Below are 23,709 nucleotides of genomic sequence, written 5' to 3'. Positions count from 1 at the left end.
CCATCTGTTCTCAGTTCCCCTGTAACTCTTTTTAAGAGGAAACTACAAACTTTTAAAGCAAGCTCACATGAGGCAAGGGTTTCATAATCAAAAAATGGGTTGAGTGTAACTAAGCATGGTTATATATACATATATGGTCACTAAATCTTAAGAAGAACACAATATATGGCCAATTTTATTCGTAGTCTGGAATTTTATTTGTAAGCTTGTTGTGTTCTCGTGTGTGCTTTTGTCATAATTCTGTTGCTGCATTTCCCACTGCAGTATGAACTCCCACCTACCAAGCCTGAGGGCAGAAAGCAGAAATAGGTAATGCCTTTTCCATTGGTGTCAGTGACATTTATTGGAGCCCCTAATGTAGATAATGGCTTTTTACCGCAGCTAGGTGCTGAGCGAGTGGTATTTGTGCTTCACTGACCGAGTGACAAGAAGGCGTAGCGGAGCCGAGATGGGAGCGCGGGACTTGTCGGGAGCGTGAGGAGATAGAGGGAGAAGCACAGAGAGGAGTAGAGAGGAGAGTGAACAGTAGGCTCCCCTTGCATAGTTCTCCCTCCGGTCACTCAGATGTGGACACGGACACAGTCACACAGTTCAGAGCTTCATGACTGAAGAAATTCTCAGTGTGCAAGAAACCAAAAAAGAGGAAGTATCAGAATAACTCAACATTTTCAGACACACACTTTGTGATAACTGCAGGCGCGCATGTACAGTGCTTCTTGTGCAGTGCATCTTTCCCTTGCTGGTCATGTGTTTGTTAATCAGAAGGAAGGTTCAGTGCAGCCTTGGTGTTGAGCATTTCCAGGACTGATTAAATATTTACCAGTGGAGAGAGTGTGTAGGCAGGGATTGTGGCCTACACAATGAGCTTTTTGACCTCTGGCCTACCGTAGTGCTGGCGAGTCAGGAAATAGGAAAGTCAAGGCTGTGTAGCCTCGCGGCGTTTGTTTTTGTAACTGTAAAGCTTCTCTGTGTGCACATGCATATTGTAGGCATGGCAACTGCTCTCTCTTTCTTTCACAAACGTGACCTTGTAGTTGATTTATATGGCGTTACCCACCTCCTACCCCCACACACAGGAACTCTTAAACATACACACATACAGAGGTAGACACACTAAGCCCTCCTCTCCAATTCCTGTTGTATCAGTCTGTGTGTAATCTTAAAAGCCTGGATGGAGTTAGGATTAATACTGTACAGGAAATTGTCCAGATGAGGTAATACATTGATGGACCATCTGTTTGCTGCTGTGATCGGTTGTGTATCCTGCACGTCAAAGTCTTGTTTGAAAGTCTGATTGATGAAGAATTAACTCTGCACATTATTGGAGTAGGATACTACTGCAAGAATTTACAGTATGTGTGTATATAGCCTATATGTTGTGCAGGTGCTCGGAAATACAACTCCTTGCCTCTTCATGAGTAGTTGTGGTTGCTAAGTTACTGCCAATGACACTAATTACGACAGTGAGTTTGAGACAATACTACACAATCTCATATCTGTCTCATATCTGAAACTACAGCCAGCAACCAGTTAGCTTAGCTTTAGCGTATAACGTAGGGAAACAAGGTCAAATGGCTAACTTGTCCAGTACATAACCCACTTTAAAACCAAATCTTGTTGGTTTTACTATTCGATTTAAAGAAACAACATATCATGTGTTTAGATATGCAGATATTGTTAGCTTTATACAAAGCAAGGCTAACTGTTTCCTTTCTTTTCTAGTCTTAATACTAAGCTAACTAAATAGTGTATTTAATTAGGTAGTCACAGGTCAATGTCACTATGACCTCACAAAATACATTTTTGGTCATAACTCAAGAATTCATATGCTAATTATGACAAAGTTTCACACAAATGTCCAACAGGATAAAATGATGAAGTGATGACATTTTATATCCAAAGGGTCAAAGGTCAACTTCACTGTGACATCATAATGTTCTGCAAAAACACTTTTCTGGCCATTATTCAACGCCATAACTCAGGAACAGAAGGGGAGATTGTGACCATATTTCACATTTGGCCAGATACTGAATTGGTGACACTAATCTTGGTTCCCACTTTGAAACTGTGGTGATTGTATAGATCTTCTGTGCTGCCGGGTTGAAGATGTGTGTGAAGTATCCATATTTTAGAATTTGTATAGTAGTTTCTTTGCAGCAACATTTACATCTGAAGCATCGTCTACTGTGATGGCTACAACTTTGTGTTCTATCAGAATCAGCTCTATTGGCCAAGCAAGTGAACACAAACAAGGAAAATACACTTAATACCTTTTTATTAAATTCCTTCAAAGTCTTCACTACAAATATTATATGAGTCTGGACAGACATAGATGTAAACTGCAAATTGACTGATTTGGCAGAGGCATACAACCGCAAGGTGGTATTTCTAGTTTGACATTTTATAAACAAATAATACATATATGAATCGTAAAAATGATCGGTAGATTAATCAGTGATGAAAATAATCATTATTTCCAGCTGTAAAGAGAAGTCTCCTCATGTGGGACTTACCCTCCTCCTTATCCGCTCCTATCTGTCTTCTGTGTGTGTCTATTGTGAGGAGCATTCTCCTTAGTACGCATACTGCAAGTACTGCCCCTTCGAGAGCTTTCAATCGGCAATTTTACTGAATACTCTTCAGAAAGCCTGAGCCTGTATTTTTTTCCTCTTAGCTCAATCCCTGCAGGGGCTGTTTGCATGTTACCTCTTGATGAGATGCATCCTATCATTTGAAGCTTCCCTCTCTTGTTCCTTTTGGGTTTTTGCTGACTAATAGTAGGATTTATGTGAGGGAACTGATATAGCCTAGTCACAGTAGGATAAAAAAACAGTTGTGTTGCAACAAATCATAGCATTTTTGTTAGCCTACAGGGATTGTCGGATAGCTGAAGGTTGCAACATGGAACACACATCAGTTTTCTTGTGTTTAATAAATAACCTGACACTATCTAAATATGGTACTACTTGCCAACCATCTGTTGCTCCTGTTTGCCAAGTTCAGTGAATGCCAGGAATTATTTGAAATTACTGTAATGATCACATGACCAGACCTGTTATCCTGCATCAGTTTGACTTCATTTGAGTTTGGTGTCTAAATTTGACTTTAGCTAATTTTTAATGCTTTATCAGCATCTCACTTCCTGCCTTCCTTTTGCTTTCCCTTTCCTTAAAACCATGAAACACCCTTTTTAAGTTGTCCTGTTTGAGATCAAGACTGAAAGATTTTAGCCTACACTGGGTAGCTCTAAGGTGTAAATGTGTGTAACTCTATAACAGGATATTGTTATAGGGCATGCACGCTCAGTGGGCCTTCCTGAGCTTAATAAAGGTTAAATAAATACAATTAAACTTTATGGAAGGAGCGGCGATCATGCCAGAGGGAGGCTGTGGAGCTGTAATTCCAATTTGACCCTGTGTTTTATTTTGTTTTCCTGTTCTGTGCAGCACCATAGAAACATTTTTAGAGCTGGAAAGTATCATATGTTTCTTAGAAAACCAGATCATCATCTTGCAACAGAGTGCAAGTCCTTCTAGAGTAATGCGTTATGCCAGCATCTGCTTGGCTGTGATCCCCAGTGAGCAGAGGCCTGTATTAACAGGGTTTGCACACGCCTTGGAGCTCCACAGAACCAAACACTTCACATTCCTCTGCAGGGTTAGGAGGAGGGGTTATTACCGGAGGGAGAGGAGCTGGAGGTAAAGGGAATAGAGATATCTATGACTGATTACATCAATTTGGGCTTCAGGATGTAGTCTAACATGCACTTCATGTATTATTGTCTAGTCAGTGCACAGATGCAGTAGCGTGTCTGTGAGCGTGTGTGTATGTGTCTCTGGGTTTAAGTGTGATGTCTTTAGTCGTTAACTCAGATGAACCTGAGAATTGTCATGGATTCAAATATATAAAATGTGCTCAGTTTGTTCTCCCTGTTTCCAAAATAAACCATAAAATATTGCAGCCATGCAGATCTGTTAGTGTCTCAAAACTTGGTCCTGTGTGTGTGTGTGTGTTTTGTGCACATATATACTTTTCCAAAACTTAAGTGACTTTGACTGGACAGGGTGCAGCAGTAGGGGAAATGAAAACGTCAACTTTTACATTCTAATAGGGGGAATTGCTGATGGCAGCATTGTGTCACAGACTCGGAGGTGACATTGGTTGTGCCCATCACAGATTTGGCTCCAGCACACACACACACACACACACACACACACACACACACACACACATTCGTAAACACACACACACACACACCCTGACAGCCAGTAAGAATAGTAAGCAGGGTGTTTTTATAGCATTGTTTTGCTGACAGCTCTGTCATTATTCAGTGGTTTGAGAGCTTTGTCTTGGATCACATTTTGTGACAGGACACCTAGGAGGCAGCTTATAGCCACACAGGGCCCAGATATAGCAGACACACAGACAGTGCACTGTTTGTCTGTCTGCCTCTGAAGTAAGAATATTTGACTCTGTTTTGTTTCTGTTGGACTGCTCATCCTTTCCTGCCCGTTGATGCACTATAGTGCACTGTCTTCCCGTTCGTACATGACTCAGACAGTTAAGAAGTGTCTAAAATGACTGTGGAACAAGATTATGTGTTTGGCTCAGAGTTGACTGAACTTATTGCTCTTCACAGTCTCCCTGTGACCCACTGCTTTTTCTTTGTCTCTTTTTTTCTGGTTGATAACATACATCATTACAGTTCATGTCTCAGCAGCTCCTTTCATTTCCTGAGTGTGTGATTAGCTGCTAGTTAGCTATCATATTAATGAGCTGCTGCTCATAAAAAAATACACCCAAGGGCTGATATGCCAGGAGCCAGTAGCTTAGTTTATTTTACACAACAGGTCCGTCAGACATAATTTATTTTAATGTTATCAACCATAACCTAATGCATAGTGAGGATTTTCTCTTTTTATTTGGATTTTGCTTTATATATTTGCATTACTCTTAAGGAATATGGCAGTTGCAGGTCTCATCATCAAACGATATTTTCAGATTAAGGAAAAAGCTTATTTTTGAGGATTATGCTTCCATAAAATTAGATTTAGAGATTAAAATATCATCTTGTTGTGCATTCTGAATATATAAATCTTAGATCAAAATCTATAAATGCAGCATGAGGTAAATAAAGGGATTTTGGAATTATTTAGGTACATATACAGTGCATGTCTTTATGTGCAAGGGTACACACTGAGCAAGATATATAAAACCTTTATTCTTGAATAAAAGTCTGTGTGTGCTTCAGTTGCAAATATGTCTAGCAGTATATTATCATAATAATAAAAGCTTGCTCACTCAGTGTTTCAGCTGTGTTCACTCTTATTCTAAAACTGTACCCGTGCATAATCGTGTTGCCCGCACCAACAATTAACCATAATTGGGTGTCAGCACAATGCAATTTAACCTGATTTGCACTTAAATGCCAGTCACCCTCATAGGCCACAATGATAGACTATCATCTAACCCTGGAAATAATAGAAAATAATTATTCTGCAATTAAGCCAGACAGAATACTGTAGTTGCGCACATACTATAAGAACCTTAAAATGAGATTTAGCATATCAAAGAGACTGATGAAGCCCCTCTCTCACAACTCTTCACCTCCGTGTTGGTCATTTCTCTTTCTTGTCATTTTACCTTCTTGTCACAATAAGGGCAAAGGTGCCGGAAAGACCACCAGCTGATATACTCCTTTTATCTCTTGAAGCCATAGGAGTTCTGGGATCGTGTCAGGCTGGATTAATACAAGACAAGTGGGCTAGAGAGAACACCATTAGGGTGTGGAAGAACTCACCGTTGTACTTTTTATCCTTGGAAGGGGGTGAGATTGCTCAACATTAACCTTTGCCTCGCAGAACAAATTACGGTGCTTTTAAAACAGCTTTTAAGACTGAGATTACATTGAGATTGGAAACCTTGCCGGCATTACATACTGTGCTCTTTTCCGCTCTGTTTTAGGCCGGAAAGTAAACACAGTGCCTTTAAGATTTATGCTCGGTGTCATCTTGCCACGTCTTGGAACAATGCTAAAGCAGCCAATGTATTATAACACACAGTGATCATGCACAGCTATATATTATGAGGCTTAATTGCCCAATGATTGGTTGCAGTTGTAGGTCTTTTATCATATACATATTGACCTAACGTACAGTAGTGAAACAATTAAATGTCACCAAGTCTTCCCAAGTCTTTCAAGTTATAATAACTTGAAAACTGGTACAGTCTGTGTTCAGTTTTCTGTATAGAAAGCAGATTATAATTACTTTGTTTGCACATGCATCATTTACATCTGACTCTTTGAGTTTGTGTGAACGTTAGCATTATGGTTCCACTCATACTGTATGCTTTTGTATTTCTTTCTGTGTACTGCATGCACTTACAGTAACTCACTTTCTCACATTATTTTCTGCTCATTCAGCTTCACTCCTTGTATTGTTTCTTAATTGGACCAGCTGTCCTCACTGCTCTCACAGGACATCATTTGAATAAATGGAGAAGTACACTAATGGTGGTGTTGTTGTTGTTGTTGTTATTGAAATAAGTCAGAAATGTTAATGCAGCTCATGCTGCTGGTGTAAAAGCACTATGAAACATTTTACAATATTGGTGGTGTCAATATTCCACTGTAGGAGGGATGAGAGAAGTGCTGCAAAACATGAATGGGTTTTTCAATTTAATTCAGGTCCTTTTTTAACTACCTTGCTGGTGTGTTCTGATCAAAATGTCATCACCTTGACTTTATATCTGCAAAACTATTAATTCAATTGAAAAGGGCCAATGGTAAGCCTAAAAATGCCATAACAACATGACCTTTCAGAACAGTAGCACTGTGTTTCAAGAAGGTCTGAAAGAACATTTATGTCAATGTGACGGCCTCTTAATAGTTCATCTGATGTGCAGGTGTTGCTTGCATGATGTACGCAGGGTCAGGTTTGTAAAAGTGTGACTACGTGAACCCTGTGAATTTAATTACCTCAGTCCGCTAGCATCAGTTCATCAATTCTCCACTCATACTGCCATGTGGTAGATATTGGATCTTGCAAAACAATTTACACTTATTGCAGTTGTAATTATAACTAGGTTTTGTGTAATGTTTTCCCCCAGTTGGCAATTACTACATGAAATCCAATATGATGGATGGATTGGATTTGTCCAATTTGTCCGATTTGTCCAAACTGAGTACCTCAATTTTCTAGCTGCTAACTAGCTTATGAGAGTTCAAATGTTTCAGTCCATGACTTATCAGAAATCAGATGGCGACAGATTATACTGCAGTGTGAATGATGCATGTTTTTAAGTGCTTTGGGGCTCAACTTTTTTTAAGTTTGAATACTTCTTGAGTGTCCCTGTTGTACTGGAAAGCTCTGCCTGCACACTGAAATTAAGATGCAGATTAAAAAGAAACCCCCATATTTCTTTTAAGATGGTAATTTCTGTCAAAAGTGCAGGAGTTGAGAGAGAATCACTAATGAGACTGATCAATGATCTAATGAGATGTGAATAAGTACAAGATACTTTGATGTAGAGAGGAGGGAAATTAGTGATAGCGTTCACACGTCTCAATTTCTACTTGAGAGGAGTTGTTGTTTTGTAATTATTTACATCATTTTAGTTATTAATGTCAGCACTAGAACTCCCCCTTAATACTGCATTGAAGAATGAAACGTTGTGATGGTAATCGTCAGAAGAAACAAATGTTTGTTGAAGCTGTTGCCACAAAATATAGTCAACTTTGTTTTCAAGAACGCTGATAGTTAGCTCTGCTTACTGCAAGGCTTCGATAGTTCGCTCAGATATTCTGTAAATGCTTCTTACATCACACAAGTCAACCACATCCTGAAAGATGACCTCAAAGTTCGATGTAAAGTTTGATAGGCATGGTGTGTGTGTGTGTGTGTGTGTGTGTGTGTGTTCAGAACAAATTACCTTTTGCAAGAGAAGAGAGGTTGAATAAACAAGGATTATGGAATGAAAATGCAGGGATTAGGGAGTGAAATGCATCTTGATCCTTTATTTTTAGCACACACCTTATAGTCTTCATTCACACCTAATCCATGTGCTGAAGGTTTTATTTATTAGAATAAGTGCAAGAAGAAAATTTGTTTTCCTTGAACAGCAGAAAAACTTTTATACCAGCCTGAATATGTGTACTGTACCAGTGCTGTGAAAGAACGAGGACTAGACACACACACAGGTTTTATTTGTAAAAGTGTGGTAACAGATGATGGTGACAACAGATCCGAATTTCACCATATAATTTCAACCAACCAAAATGTATCTGAGACTCTTTTAATGTCGCCACTGCAGAAAGTTGTGCCATATTGAGCGGTAATGTACTGTACTGTTAATCTGACGTGTGTTGCCTCTACGGAAGTTAATTACTGCCCTGCTCACAGCATCTGTGCTGCAACAGAACCGTTTAACTGTGGAAAAGCTTCTGAAGTGATTGGCAATGATGTGATCTGAATCATGAATTAGTGGCTACCTGATTGTCCCTTCAGATATTGGACTGTTTTTGTTCTGTGTTCACTGAAAAGGGGTGGATACCCTTTTCATAGAAACCCAGGTGTTTGATTTCCATTAGTTTTAAGAGGCAAGCTCATGTAGTTTGATATAACGGCTCTCACTTTGCATGAATATTGCTAACATTTAGTCATTTGGAGCAATTGAGCTGTGATGAATATAGTAGAAATGTTTTATCATTTGTTGTTGTTTTTTTTAATCATTGTTCAGTGCTCTTTTATGATTTGATTACATGTTATATTGGGTCTTAAATGAAACAACTACACCATATCTTTGTTGCTTCATTACAGCAGAGGCACTATCAGTAATATTGATAAAGGAGCTGAAATAATTAGTTGATTAAACTGCTCATGTTTTCATACTTAATTAATTGCTTGAGTCATTTCTGCTTAAAAAAAATTACCTTTGGTATTTATTATGTCAAGACTATTCATACCTAACTTTTCATGTATTTTTTCCGTTCTTGGTAAAATTGGTAATTCAAAATGTTGACTGATGATGATGATGATGATATACAAGGTTTTTGATTCTAAGCCAAAATTATGAATTACTGAGTCAAGATTTGCAACACTATTGTCTCATAATCATTATATATATATATATATATATATATATATATATATATATATATATATATATATATATATATATTGCCCTTGTCATCTCAATTATATCTTTATATATATATATCTTTATATTTCTTTTCCTGGCAGAAATTGGCTTCCATAAGCATCAGACAACTATTGAGCCATTTTCTGTGAGTCGTCAATCAGTTAAGAGACGAGCTGGCTTTCTTTTCCTTGTTTTTCCATGTAAAACAGTGTAGTTTGAACTGAACTCTCTCAGCCTTTTGAATCTTTTACTTTCTAAAATGTGTATCAGTGTCCTCCAGTCTGAGTACATTTTACAAGAGATACCTTTAACTTAATCTAAGTATATTACAAACTAAATTATTTTACATATATAAAAAAACTCATAGTCCTTGTTAAGTTAAAAAAAAAAAAAAAAAAAAGATATTTGCTTGTCAAATGTGAGGATTTGCTGTTACTCTTTGCCTTGATCATAGCAGAAGGAATATTTTTACTTTACAGACAAAATTATTATTAATTGTTGTTAAAATTAATCATTCTAGTGCAAGTCCTAGAATGATCACTTTCACTTTTAAGCGTTGTAGATAATGACTACGACATTGCAGCAACATTTCAGCCTACTACTGTATATGGTTGCCCTTGTCATCTCAATTACATCTGATTACAAAGACTTGACATTATGAGGCTTCTAATGTGGGTGTCGACACTGAATATGTCCACAATGCCGCTTTTCTCTTCCATACTCTGTCTGTTTTGGCATCACTTTCTCACTCTCTGCCTCTTCATCTCCTTACATCACACATGGTAATGGGATTGAATGTGAGAGGTCTGGCTTGTTTGATTTTCTTTTTTTTTTCCCCAAGCAGGCTGACGAGGAACAACCAGACCTGCCAGTTACGGCTTTAATTCTTGCTTGATAAAACAATAAAAATCATGGTGATAACAAGTGGAACTGTCAAAGTGGTGTAGTGCATGGACTCTGGTGTTCCTGCAGCCCTTTAGATGACGAAAGACAGGGAACCCTGGTGACGCACATGCACGCGCACACACACACACACCTCCTAAATGAGAAAAGGCGTTGAGGCTTGAAGATGCCCTCTTTCAGGCTCTCACTCTCACTGCCCCCTCATCATTTTACTCAGTACATTCTAGTACATCATCCCTTCCTCTTCCCCCCTATCTTTCATCACTACTCCTCAGCACTCCTCCCTAAAGTCCAATACATCATTATGTCTTGTAGTCGAGATAAAGCCTGGCTATTTAATGATTTCTTAAGCTGGTGCCCTTGACTGTCCTGCCCCGTTTTATCCTCCTTGCTTTTGTTCTTGCAAAGTTTCTGCACTAAACTTCTCTTCTCTCTGTGAAGTTCGTCAGTCAAAGGCGAGGACAGTTTGAAATCATCTCAGACTTTAGCGCCTTTTGTCAGATCCTGAATGCCTGTATTTCAGCAAGGTCATACGAAGCATTGCAGAAAGGATGTTTGACATTGTGTCAACTGATTGAATGAATGGCGTTCGGCAAATCAGTAGCTTTTGGTGAATAGTCGGAGCTGTGTTCAGCTCATCTGTTATGTATAAACAACTTAAAGTGTCCCTACTTCTACACGGCAAGTTAGTGGCTTACCAAGAGTGTGGAATGGAAAATCAGTGTCATTACGCAAGCCAGACGGACTTTGTTCTAACACCCACAAAACCTTCACACAGAATATTCTGGTTACAATAAAACTAAATCTATTACCTATCTAGGCTTATCTGAATGCAGGTACACAAACACACACACACACACACACACACACACACACACACACACACACATATACACACCATCGTTCACATCTCACAGAGTGTGAGTCATAGAGTTGTGTTTATGCGCCAAGTTAATTGAGCCTCTCCAGAAGGTTTTAACACAAATTAAAATGGCTCCTTATACTTTGCAGTAGCTAACAGACCTTGTTATGATTGCCTCTGCAGGCCCAGGAGCAATGTGTGCATTTTAATGTGTGTGTGTCCATGTGCGGTAGTGCTTGAAGGAAGTAAATCAGTAATTTTTAGTGATGTGTTTGTGCAATTTGGTGTGTGTGTGTGTGTGTGTTGGGGAGGTTGGTAGTGTTTGATTGAAGTATCTGTCAAGCGAGTGTCCTCCTATCTGTGTTTAGTATCAGCAGATACTGATGTTAATGGCAGCAGTTGTTTAGGTGGCATGGGGTGCTCGCGGGCACATAAACAAACACACACACACACACACACAAAGGCTGGGACATGGTTTACAGCCCAATTACCCAGCCTGCCTCTTCGCTGGAAAGGGCTCTAAATCTTTGATTGTATTGTACACAGTCTAACCTCTGTTATTCCCCCTCTTTCTCCCTCTTCTCGCCTATCAGCTATATAGTTCACTGTATAATAACTCACTGTATACGCAGGATGCTGTTAAACAAATCTTTTATCTTTTTCATAAAGTGTGTTTCAGATCTCAAAGGATTCATTTAATTATTGTTATGCAGCTTTTTTCGCCAAATCATATAATTTCTTTGCAACTCATTGACTGATACCAGATGGCTTGGTATCAGTCCACGCCTTGGGGTTGGGAAACGCTGATCTAAACCACTTTATTCGGAGGTCAAACCAAAAGTGACACATTTGAAATGTCTTAATTATCCCTTACAATTTGAGCAATATTTTTACTATTCACCTCCAAGCAAGTTTGACCAACCAGGGGGTAAGTATAAAATCTTCCTGATCGTCTCTTTGTCCCCGCTTTTCCAGCAATATCTCAGAGTACAGTGTCATTATTGCCAATAGGAACGATGGCCAAAACTATGAAGACTATAAAATTTCCCAGTGCAACATAATGAGTGCTTGAGTGCAATAAGTCAGACTGATGTTGACATTTGAATAAAAAAATACAACCAAAGAGAGTTTCTGTGAATGGGTGCAGCAGGGCTGTGTGAGTGTGCTGAGCATGTCCAAGTCCAAAACAGCGATATCAGTGGGTTTCATCATCCCAGAGCAGACTAAAAACCTACTAGGCTTGAACCAGATGCCCCTCAGACTCGTGATCCATCCATCTACTCACTTCATCCCCTCCTCCATCCATTCATGGCTGCTATGGGCCTAGTTGTCATGGTTACTGTGTCCTCGGCGTCGCTAAGCCTGGATCGCGACTTGTGCTGCCAGGAGGGGGAAAAAAGGTTTATGATAACACGTATACACACAAGAGCAGATGCACACAAACAGACACTTAAAGGGATTTTCATTCGTATGTCAGTCGGGCTTAAAGCACATATGCACACAAACACTCACACAAAAAAACATTAGTACAGTACAGTAAAGTGAACACACAGGCCTACTCTGACACAAAGTCAGCCCCATTAATCATCCAGCATGTGTGCACATTGTCTCATAGATAAGTCTGTGTATCCTGAAAGGTCTCTGATATTACAGTCACAAGCTACCGACCTTTTAAAGGCCATCATAATATATCACTTCCAGGATAAATGTAGATGAATTCAGTCTCACGCAGTATAGATGGTGAGGAGAGGAGGATTCCGGCGTCAAATTGCATATTGAAGTGTGTGAAAGCACAGAAGTGCTCCATTTTCTGAAGATGGAGACTGGCAAATGTTACCTGGAAGCATCATCTTGTGTGTGTGTGTGTGTGTGTGTGTGTTAGGCTTTGCCTCTTGTGCCACCTCTTGTCTTACAAAGAGGATACTGGAAGATGGAGACACAAAACACAGTTGCCATAGTTTCATGCTTCCCCCTCTCAGGGTCGATTAAGGAAAATGTTGCGACCGCTTCCTCTTATCCTTTATAGTTCTCATTAATATGGATGTTGATGGTGTTTATTCTCTCTGCTCTGCCCTTTCTGTCTATCTCTTGATTTAATAAAACTGCTGTTGTGTTCTTTTTATATATATATTTTCCATTTGCTGGTTTAACTTTCCATTTAAAGTCTTGCATTTGTGTGTTCTGTCTCTTTCTGTGTTTGATTCATCTTTTTCTCTCTCATCTCTTTCTCCTTCTCAGCATTAAGTGTTGCACTCAGGAGAAGGTATATAACCTTTGACATTGGTTGCCATGGGAGCAGTGTTGTGCAGTAGAGGAAAATGTAAAATTCTAGCAACATAGAATTAATAGTCTTTCTTCTCCTGAATGAGTTGGAAAAACACAAAGAGATGTTTATCCCTGCTAGATGAAGCCATGCTGCCATTACTTTTTTCCATCTACTTCATTTTTTGGCATCGCAATGAAATATAGACTCCTGAACTTTTTTATTCTTTGTGTCAGAGCTACATATTCATATTTGAGTGTCAAGTGTAAGGGTACAGAATATTAATGGTAAAATGGGCTTCAGAAGGAATTTCATTCACACTGATTTAACACAGTCTGACATGGCCGTTGGCAGGGCTCCAAATTTTCACCAGCCATCAACCAAATGCTGGCAAATTGTGGCTGTGCCTTCCCCATCTGTCATATTTCTAGCAGCTTTGGCAAGTAGACAAGTCAACCCCATTGACACTTTTTATTCTAAGCCCCCTCGGCAGCTAAAGTAAGCTCCACAAAAATGTGTATTTTTGCTTCTTTTGTCTTTCTGCATTTTTATTGTGCATTTCCTTAAATGGCACTAAGAAGGAAAAGCTGAAGCTTCACAAAACATTTGTTTTATATTAACAATGGGTCAAATTACTATTGTAATGTGAAAGCAGTCACAAATGATGAAAACACAGAGAATTAACATCTGACTCACTCCACAGTTCATCTCAGCTTTATGGAGCATTTTAGTGTGTTTGAGCTCATTAGTTGGCTCTATTGCCCACAAATTTACTGTTTTGGTTCAATCTCACTGCTCTTATCAGCTCCGTTTCCAGCCGCAGAAGGCAGCTTTTTTCTGCTTAACAAGCTTTGATTAACCAAGTCTACACTATATCTGGTGAGCACCAAATGACAGACAGGCACAGTCAGCAACGAGCTTGTGAACATAATGGAGCATTTAGCGGCTAAAGAGCCATATACTTCCCTCAGGAGTAGGTGGAGACCAAAACAGAGTTACAAATAGTGTAAATATTTTATGAGGTCAGCAGAAACACAATTCCAGCTGAATGCTAATGTTTTTCAGTATCTGCTTGATGTGCGAGTTTGCTCATAGGTTCACCGTAACAACTTTATAAGTTGATAATACGTCTGATTTGTGTTTATAGCTTTTTCTGCTGCAAAAGATGAAAAACTAACTAATCCAGTATTAATGAAATTCAAATACATACATTCCCTGTGTCATAGAGGTTTTAATGTCAGTAGTCATCAATAAAAATAAAAAAATATACATAATGCTGTTATTTTAGTCATCAAAACAAATCAAAAACTACCTCCATATGTGATAAAGTAAGGGAAGATAGTGTGTTTTGAGTGTGCGTTTCTGGCAAGCAGATTGGTTGATATTTAAGGAAAGAGGAGAACCATGAGAGGGAGGAAGCAGGAAGTATTGACTGAGATATGATGTTGCTATTTTGGATTGCTCTGGCTGGTGTGAAGAGCTTGAACTATGAGAGCGGGAATTGTTACATGATGACAGAAATTAGAGATTAGTGACATGAAACTTTGGCAATGTTATTGTCTGTGTGTTTATAGGTTGTACACTGTGTGTGTGTGTGTGTGTGTGTGTGTGTGTGTGTGTGTGTGTGTGTGTATACATGAATGCCACTGCAACATACCGTAGAGTGCAACAGATTTCCACTGCAGTCAGCCAGCTTAGTTTAAACTCAGATTACCTCATTGTTTTCATTACCAGCATCCACTCTTTCTTCTCTCCCTCTGCCTCGTCTCTCTCTCTCCCCCTTATCTCTCTCCCTCCCTTTTGTTGTCTCTTACTCCTTCCTGCCATTTCTGTCCTCCCTTTTTTATAATTTTTTTTTTTTTTAATTTATTGACCATCCCTGCCTCTGAAGATTTCACACAAGGCCATTATGGCCTCATGTCAACCGTCCCAGCACTGAACTGCCTATCATGCCTATCATCTTACTGCTATTCTTGCTCATGCTATTAATATTACAGATGCCGACATAGGATTTCCGGTAGCATCCGTGCTAATCTTGTGCTACCTCTGGTACATTTGCTATAGCATCCACCTTCAACGTGACATTTCATATAAAACTAGCACCTGTGCTAGTGGTAGTCAGTGTAGTGGTCGCCTAGTTTTACAAGGTTTTTTTTTTTTAATTACAAATCTGTTTATAAAAGTATATGTGTATTTGTGGGTGTATGGATGCCATAAATGTATTTGGATGATAGACTGGACAGATGGCAGTCTGTTAAAGGTTGGGTATTAACCACAGTGGTTCTCTGCATCAAGGGGTTGAGGGTCAAAACAGGTTACGTCTCAACAGCGACTGACAACTTGTGACTTGTCTCAAACCTCTAACCAAACGGAATTACTTTTTTTTTATATCCTTTCATTCTATATCTGCATTTCTTTGTTTTTGTGTATTGATGAAATGTGCTGCTGTGACAACCATTGATTTAAAAAATGAAGATATTGTCACATGTAATGGATGTCACTATTATTATTTTGTTGTCAGTTTTCTTTAGTGTTTTTAGTTTTCCTAAGAAATCGTCTTTTTTCTACTTTTATTCTGAATGCTATACTGTAGATGGACCTCTTGTCTAATCTCTCCGTGGGATAAATGCGACTGCACTGGCAAAGACACAGATAATCACATTAAGTAGTGAGGGATTAAGACTTTAAGTATTTGCAATGCTGCTAGTTGTTTGTTGTGACCCCTTGGGTTAGTCCACCAGCTTCAACCTAAATGTTCTATTTTTTTTCTCAATTTGTCTCTTTTATGACATTCTTTAAATTTCTTCACCGCCTGTCTGCCCCAGGCAAAGCTAGCATTAAAGCACCATGATGGGAAGTCTGAGGATTGGATTGGGACCAGGTGAATGTCTGTCTGCAGCACTGCTTTCTCCCACTTCCTTCTTCATTCCAACCTTCCCTTTTTTTTTTTTTTTTTTTTTGTACTCTCGTGTCAGTCATGGCTGTCACAGCATGTGTTCCTAGAGGGCAAAAAGAGAAAGTGAGAGAAGGGATGGAAAAAATGAAGGTGGACAGATGGAGAGGCTGTTGGGCACTGGACCAGCCTATTCATCAAAGAGGAAAAAAAAGATAATGAAAGGGAAAGAAAGTAGTTGAATGAATGAGTCAGCCCTGCCGTCCAAAATATAGCAGCACTTTTGGTCCGTGCCTTCATAGTTCAGGAAGGCAGAGAGAGGACAGAGTTTCAGTCTGATTAAAAACATAGAGAGACATTCCTGAGACTCATCTGACAGATTTGGGTGCTGGCCTGGAGACGTGTGGACACTTGTGCACAAAGACACAAGTGTATAGACACTCATACAGACAGATTCAACTCTTTTCTGGGAACGGACAAGAATTTCCCTAAATCAGTCAGTGCATATGTACAGCGAAATCGCAGAGCTGTAGACGCACATTCCTAATTTCTAGCTAACTGTTTCAACCTTTATTCTCCCATGAAACGATATTATTGGACATCAGATATTTTCTTTGTAGGGTCTTTTGTGTCGAAAGCATAATAAATCAAAAGCAAAAATAGGTAATGTCTTCCACTAAGGTAGTCGTAGAAGTCGTAACTAATGGTCAATAAATGATTTACCAATGCTATTATCAGGAACAACGTTTGGGTTGTCACCAGGTGGTGAAGAAATCCCATCAGTGGTGTTTATCTTCTTTTATATGTAATAAAGTAGTTCTAAATGTTTGTAAGGCACTAATAAATACTCATTTCACTTTAACATAAGTGATCAAGTCTGCTGTTTATAAATGTTAAAATGTTATGTTGTGTTATGTAAAACTAGACCAGCAGGCAAGTATACTGGGGTCCAAGCAGGACTTAAAAAGGTTGTTAATCTGCATTTGTTTTCATGCAGTTAGAGATGTTAATAAATTGATTTTGGTGTGGATGTTCAGCAGCTCTTCTCCAGAAGGTAAGTGGATAAACAGTCCATTAGAGTGGTCTTCCTGATAAACTAAAGAGCTAAAAAAGACAAAGCAAGTGTTGAGGATAAACACCAACCAAACTCAAAGTTGGTTGGTGTTTAAACTCAGTCTTATGATGGTTTGCTAATGATCTTCTATAAAAGATTAGTAAATTGTTTATTAACCAATGATAAATGTAGCAATTACAACTTTTGGGGTTTTAATTAGAAAGTCACACCTAAAAATATGATACAGATAGAGGTATTAATTTTCAGCCTACCTGCCTACTATATTGTTACGAGTTTCTTCTTGTCCTGAGCTATAATTATGTAATTTTAGTCAGTGCTGCAGAATACCTATGCAGTGTATTTTACCCCTGTGTGTGTGTGTGTGTGCTCACACAGACATAATCTAGTGTAGGATATTTGTTTTCACAGTAATGAGAATGGAGCACGGTTGGTTGGATGGATGTTTAGACTACTCTGTCTCCCTCTGTGTACACTGGTCGTTTACGCTGTCTCCCACTGTGGACCTTCTCTCTTTTTTTTCACCTCCTCTTCGCTCCAACAGTCAGAGCTGTCATGCATTTGAAAACGTGCAGGTGCTGCTGCTCTGTTTTCCAGGAAAGAAGAGAAGCTACAGCGAGACCCACAGAGACAAATACCGTAATTGTCTTGTGTTATTCACACAACTGTAGCCTGAATGAACTTCTTTTTTAGTGTTCAAGCACCATTTTGACCTTAAACAGGCATTTTCTTTTGCCTCTGTCATATGGAGCAGGTTAGGGCTTCGGTGTATTACCTTGAGACACTTTGACAAGGCCTGGTTGTTGTAGGGCTTAAACCTGTCTGACCTTTGCTGCTGTGATTGGACAGTTTTTGAGCAGCAGGCCAGCCTCTTACATCTCCCACGTGAACCTGTCTGTCCCACCTTTTGTCTCCCTGGCTGTAATTGATGTCAGAAGCAACACGTGAGATTTGGAGGATGCGTGAGCTTGAAAATGCCCTTACTTGGCTATAGCTCCTATCTCCTATACACTCTTCTTTGGAGCACTGGCCACTAGCCTGGCTGTAGACCTGCACTGGCCCCTTGTGTCTACTGTAGAGCATTACATCACTTCTGACACTGACAGGAAGTACATTTGTTTTCACACTTTCAGAAAGACAGAAGTTACTGAAGATGCAAGAGATGATTCAAATACAACTTCTCATTTCAACTGATGCATTTGGTTAATTTGTTTTGGTGTTGATTTGGTAGTGAAATACTTAAAAGAACCTTGTCATGAAAGGCATCAAACAGTTGTTTTCCAGCCATTGGAGTCATATTGGAGTTTAGCCAGATGAGATTCCAAAGGAATTGCAGACTTCAAACAGGACCACCATTTTCTCTTGTCTGTCAGAGGCAGTTATAACACAGATTCTTGACAAGCATGCATCAGCATGCAATGTGTTTCCACCCCTGCTCTGGGAACCCCTGGGGTTGCAAACAGAGGCTTGTATCATCATACAGAGTGCCTAAATATGCAGAATGAATATTTATTTTATTTGACTTCACATCAAAGTGTGTAAAGCGGTTGAGTTGACTTGTCTGGAACCGCTCTGTGTTCCAGCAACTGTGTCTTTTTGCTATATTCCTTTGTCAGTATGATTAATAGCCTCTTCCTGCTGTTCTGGAACCATTTCCTCCCGCTTAATACAAGTCAGTCAGCTGCTCGTGTCCATTTTTATAACTTCACTTCCCATTTTAGTTTCATTAGCATGCAGCTTGCATCTGTCATTGTAGTATTGCATACAGAAGGTATTAGCTAACACGTACTCAGATGCCGTGTATTTCTAAGTTAGCAAGTGTCACGGAAAGTCACTTACACCAGTGTCAGCATCCGTGACATGGAAAAATCTGGACACAGACATGTGGAGATTACTATTCCGCGTCAAACACCGTACACGAGAGGCAAGTGGCCACTTTTTTTCATGTGTATTTGAGTGTCTCTGTGTGAGTGCGGGTGATGGGTGTGTTGGGAACTGAGGACTTGCCTGAAACCGGCAACCGTGTGTGTGTGTGTGTGTGTGTGTGTGTGTGGTGTGATATTTTGGGAGAAGAGGAAGGGGGTTCTAATGTGAGTGTGGATGTGATGCTGAGCTGCCATCTTCTGAGCTGTAAAGTGAGAGGAAGCACAGGAGGACGTGTTTATCTTCCACCTCCTCTGACCCTAAAACACACCGCAAGCGGTTAGTTTCGCTTGTTCAACTTCTGTCCCATCTTTCCTCATGTCCACTTCATTTTCAAGGCTATCACTAATCCAGTGGAGCCCTTCTACAGTTCAGCATTCTCCAGATTCACTAGCCTAATCTAGACATTATGCATCTCAATATAACACCATCAAACTGTCAAATGGGTACTGAGCGTATTTGCTCACTTCCCCATATATTCTAGATTTTCGATATCGCCAACACCCACGTGTGTTTTTGTGCCACATCAGTTAGTTGAAAATCTCACTGAGTAGCAGTTACGCTGGGAAACACAGCCCCCCTGCTGCTGCCATGTTGGGGATATCAAACAGGGAGGAAGTGAGATCGGTTCAAGAAAAAAAGGAAGTGAGAAATAAGAGGGAAGAGAGGTTTCCTGCCACCAGTGTGGCAACCATAAATCACCTTGTCCTTTTCTACCCCCCTCTGCCTGTGTGTGTGTGTGTGTGTGTGCGTGTGTGTGTATGTATATGAAGCGTACCTGCAATGCATTTGTGTCCAGATTTGTATTTCCATAAAACACAAGGAGATCATATTGTAGCAGTCACCTATTCTTGGCTGCTTGCTGTCATTTCCCTTTTCCTAATTCATTGTAGCTGAAAATTCCTTTGATCTGATTGGAGGGTTGTTCATATCACCTGTTGTGCAGCGTGGGGAGAATGGCTCCTAAATAATAATTGAGAGCAGCTGGATGCATTACCCTCTCAGAAAGTCAGGGTGTGACGACGCCCTTTTTTTTTAGGGCTTAAGAGGGGTGGGGAATTGTACACTCATGTCATTCTTATCCTTCCTCGACTTACTGCAGACCTCATTTTAGAAGATATTGTCAGCCAGAATCTCTGGTCTGTTTAGGCCTTTTTAAGACTTCTTTGCTGTCTATTGCTTTTGTGATTGAGGGTGATTTTGAGCATTCTGGAGCCTAGTTTAAGTGAATTTTTAAAAAATCACCTTTCAACTAGAAAGGTGAAGAAAAGTTAATATTTTATATACATATATATATATATATATATATATTTTTTTTTCCCCCCAATCAGCTGAAGTCTGGGGAACCAGTACCGCCATAGTTGTATTATAATTTGTCCTCTGTCAGCCATATTAACATCTCCATTCCAACACAACCGTTCTCCCCTGTTAGAATGACTCTCATATCACCTGGATAGAGAAGGACTTTGCCAAAGTTAGACTCAAGGTAAGCTCTGACCACTTGTACTTCACTGCTACTGTATACCAGGCCTATCTGCAGGTCCTCCCTCGCAAAGCAAACACACTCCAGCTTACTGCTTTGGCTGCTTATGCTTAGTCATCCTAATAAAAAACATACAGTAACATCTCTGCATTTTATCCGCTTCAGCCTAACAAGTGAATTCAGCAGAAATGCTGAAATGACTAAGGACTGCAATGCAGCGTGTTCAGATGTTTGTGAAATGCAGGTCTGATGACAGCTCTATTATGCTACCGTTTGGTCAAGAGAGAAGTTGATCCTGTTGGCCTGTTCTCTCTTGTTTAAAGAGGTATTTATAAAGGGCAATAAAGTGCGAGATGGAGGAAAGAAAAATAATTAAAGGGAACTTGAGGACTGGTAAGGGCTGTTTTAAGAGACAGGATGGGCAGGAATAGACCATTATGGGAGGAAAGAGAGGGACATGCCGGGCCACAGACAGGAAAATCTCTGTCATCCGCAGGCACCGAGTCGTAGGAATGGTCTCTGCCATGTTGACACGGAGAGGGGACACCTCATCCTCTCTCTGCCTTCCTCTAGCTTCTACTCTGTTGGATTGTGGGTAAAGAGAAGATTTTGTCAAGTCAAGACAATCAGTAATGGCACAGAAACATATGCAGTGACATGCTGTATGATATCCAATCAGAAGTGCAGAAAAGCAATATTTTTTTTTAATCACTGTTTCAAACACTTTTTTTTCCTGTGCTGTTTCAGTTTCAATATGCCTCCCTTCATCTCTGTTGCTCTCTCTCACTTTTTCAGCCACAGATGTATGTGTGTGTGTGTGTGTGTGTGTGTGTGTGTGTGTGTGTGCGTGTGTGTGTGTGTGTGTGCATGCATGCATGTTTATGTGTGTGGGACCTGATGCGGGACTACGAGAATAAGAGCAAGCTCTTCCTTCCTGCCCTCTTTGGTTCCCGTTCACTTGTCAGCTGCATTCACTAGTCACAGAGGACACGCCAGGCTAATCAGACCAACACAGACAGACAGAGAGTGAGAGAGAGGGAGGTCGGGGTAGATAATGGAAGAGAAAATGAAGATGAAGAGTTAAAAATGATAGCAGAAGGCCCTTGTAGAGAGAATAGTTAAAGGGCAGAGGCCAGGAGATTTTTCCATATTTACCTGCGGTCCACAGAACTAATCCTAACATGATTGCACAAATGAGTCTAAAGCGTAGTCGTGGTGAGAAGAGGTGAGGTTTAAAATGATTTATATGAGGCGGTAGAGTGTTTACTTTGGCTTGCAAATGGGTATGGTGATGAAGCAGAAGTTTGAGCAATGCTGAGATGGAGAAAGACAAGAGAAAGTTCAACCTGAGCCGCTTGCTGACCCTTTACCTGCCTAAAAAGAACAAAGCTTTGACTGACAGCCCTGCTCACAGCAGCAGCCACAGATCAACAGCTGCAACAAGCGACAGCACAGGTACTTCACCTGCACCAAGGAACCACTGTACGGTAAAATGACAATCCTCATCTTGATGAACTTTGAGTAGTCTCCAGCGAGCTATTGCTAGCATTATGATGGTGTTAAGCATGTCATTTTAAAATAAACAAGTGGGATTTATTAATATTGCAAAGTGCAGAAGAGGCTTTACTGTAGTACTCTCTGTCATGGGTAGTTGTTTAGATACAGGGTGCAGCTGCTTGCATGTTCAACCACCTCTGGTTTCCTGTTGTCAAATAGTCACAGACTTAACTTATCTGTGGTGTTGACTGTGTGGTTGAAACATTGTCATTAGTGATTAATCGGCCTTTTGTTGACAGATTAACAGATCATTTTTTTAGTTTAGGGCTGCAACTAATTATGGTGGTTATCTTTTCAGTAAATCAATTCATTGTTTTGTCTTATCAATGTCAGAAAATACTGAAAAATGCAAACACAACTTCTCAAAAACCGAGATGGTGTCTTCCAATTGCTTGTTTTGTTTAACCAACAGTCTAAAACAGGTTCCTCTATTTGCAATGATCCAAAAACAGAAAAGAAAAAATTCTCACTGCCGGAGCCTGAGAATGTTTGTCATTTATTTTTCTTGTTAAATGACTACATTGATTAAATAATCAAGTAGCAAAATGTTTGCTAATACATTTTCTGTTGATTGACTTATCGACAAAAAAATACTGCCTTTAAACTGCTTATTTTGTTTGAACAACAATCCAAAATGCAGCAAACAACTAGCAGCACATCCCCAAGAAGCTGGAACAATCAAATCTGTCAGTCTTTTTACTCTATAGCCTAAATGCTGTACTTCATTACTGATCATCAAAAAAAAATACAATTCATAAATGTGTCCTCCTGCAACTACTTGATGAACTGACCAATCATTTCAATTCTCTTCATGTAATAATTTCAGCACTACTTTATTGTGTTTAATGAGCTGCCATTGCTAGTTGTGATAAAGATCAAAATGACATATTTAGTAAATAAATAAATAACATGTCCTACTTTTACGTCCCAAATTGTGATAATAAACCCTGCAAGTAGCTGTGAACTCAGAAGTAGATGTAGAAAAAGTATGTCCTCTGCAACCACAATGTTAAATTTGAAATGTTAGCTGCAGGTTAACTATAGTAATGTGCCTGGGGTGTAATTATGAGTACAGAGAACTGAGAGAGCTGATTTCTAGAAAGAGGGTTGTTGTTGTTGTTGATACTTGCTGGAGATGTTTTTGGTGCCTTACAGATGGGTGTTGGTGATTTGTAGATGAGGTTGACACCAGGTCAGCAAGCAAGTTCTCATGTGGTGCAGCTGCAGTAGTGCCAGTGCTGCTCCACCCTGTAAAGCCAAGATGTTGTCTTACAAGTCCCAGCACAAAAAGTCGAGTTTGAGGTTACACAACTTGTGTCCACAAACTGAAAAATGAACCACTGGAAGGCATTGTGTTGTTTAAAATGTGCAGCGGTGGTTTACTGTTACAGCTTCTTGCAAGTAACATTGCAGTCACCATCATTTCCAGAAAACTTCTATAAAAACACCACACCACATTGACTATGTCATCACTTGTTCTCAGCCACTCATCTCACTTTTTGCTGTGCTTCCTCTTCCTCTATATCGTTTTATTTTGATGTATCGCTTTTTACAGTAGAAGACACTCCTATGAGAGAACTGCTGCCTTTTGCAAAGCAAAGAATCAACCCTT

The 23,709-nt window shown here is 39.7% G+C and overlaps 1 protein-coding gene across 6 annotated transcripts in view; it reads left to right on the top strand.

The window, feature by feature from the left end:
* rps6ka1 (ribosomal protein S6 kinase a, polypeptide 1) overlaps positions 1-23,709 on the top strand; it is a 52,440-nt gene that overhangs the window by 18,492 nt on the left and 10,239 nt on the right. For 2 of the 6 annotated variants that reach the window (XM_067614783.1, XM_067614787.1), the window contains exon 3: positions 20,490-20,543. The exons of 2 other annotated variants lie outside the window; for them this stretch is intronic. In XM_067614783.1, the coding sequence (XP_067470884.1) occupies positions 20,490-20,543 (54 nt within the window). Of the gene's footprint in view, positions 1-18,864; positions 19,059-20,489; positions 20,544-21,431; positions 22,028-23,709 lie in introns of those variants that run through there. 2 more of the 6 variants (XM_067614789.1, XM_067614786.1) reach the window with 2 other exon arrangements.

Source organism: Thunnus thynnus, chromosome 16, assembly GCF_963924715.1.
Source record: "Thunnus thynnus chromosome 16, fThuThy2.1, whole genome shotgun sequence".
NCBI lineage: Eukaryota > Metazoa > Chordata > Actinopteri > Scombriformes > Scombridae > Thunnus > Thunnus thynnus.
This window is presented reverse-complemented; position numbering and strand designations above follow the sequence as displayed.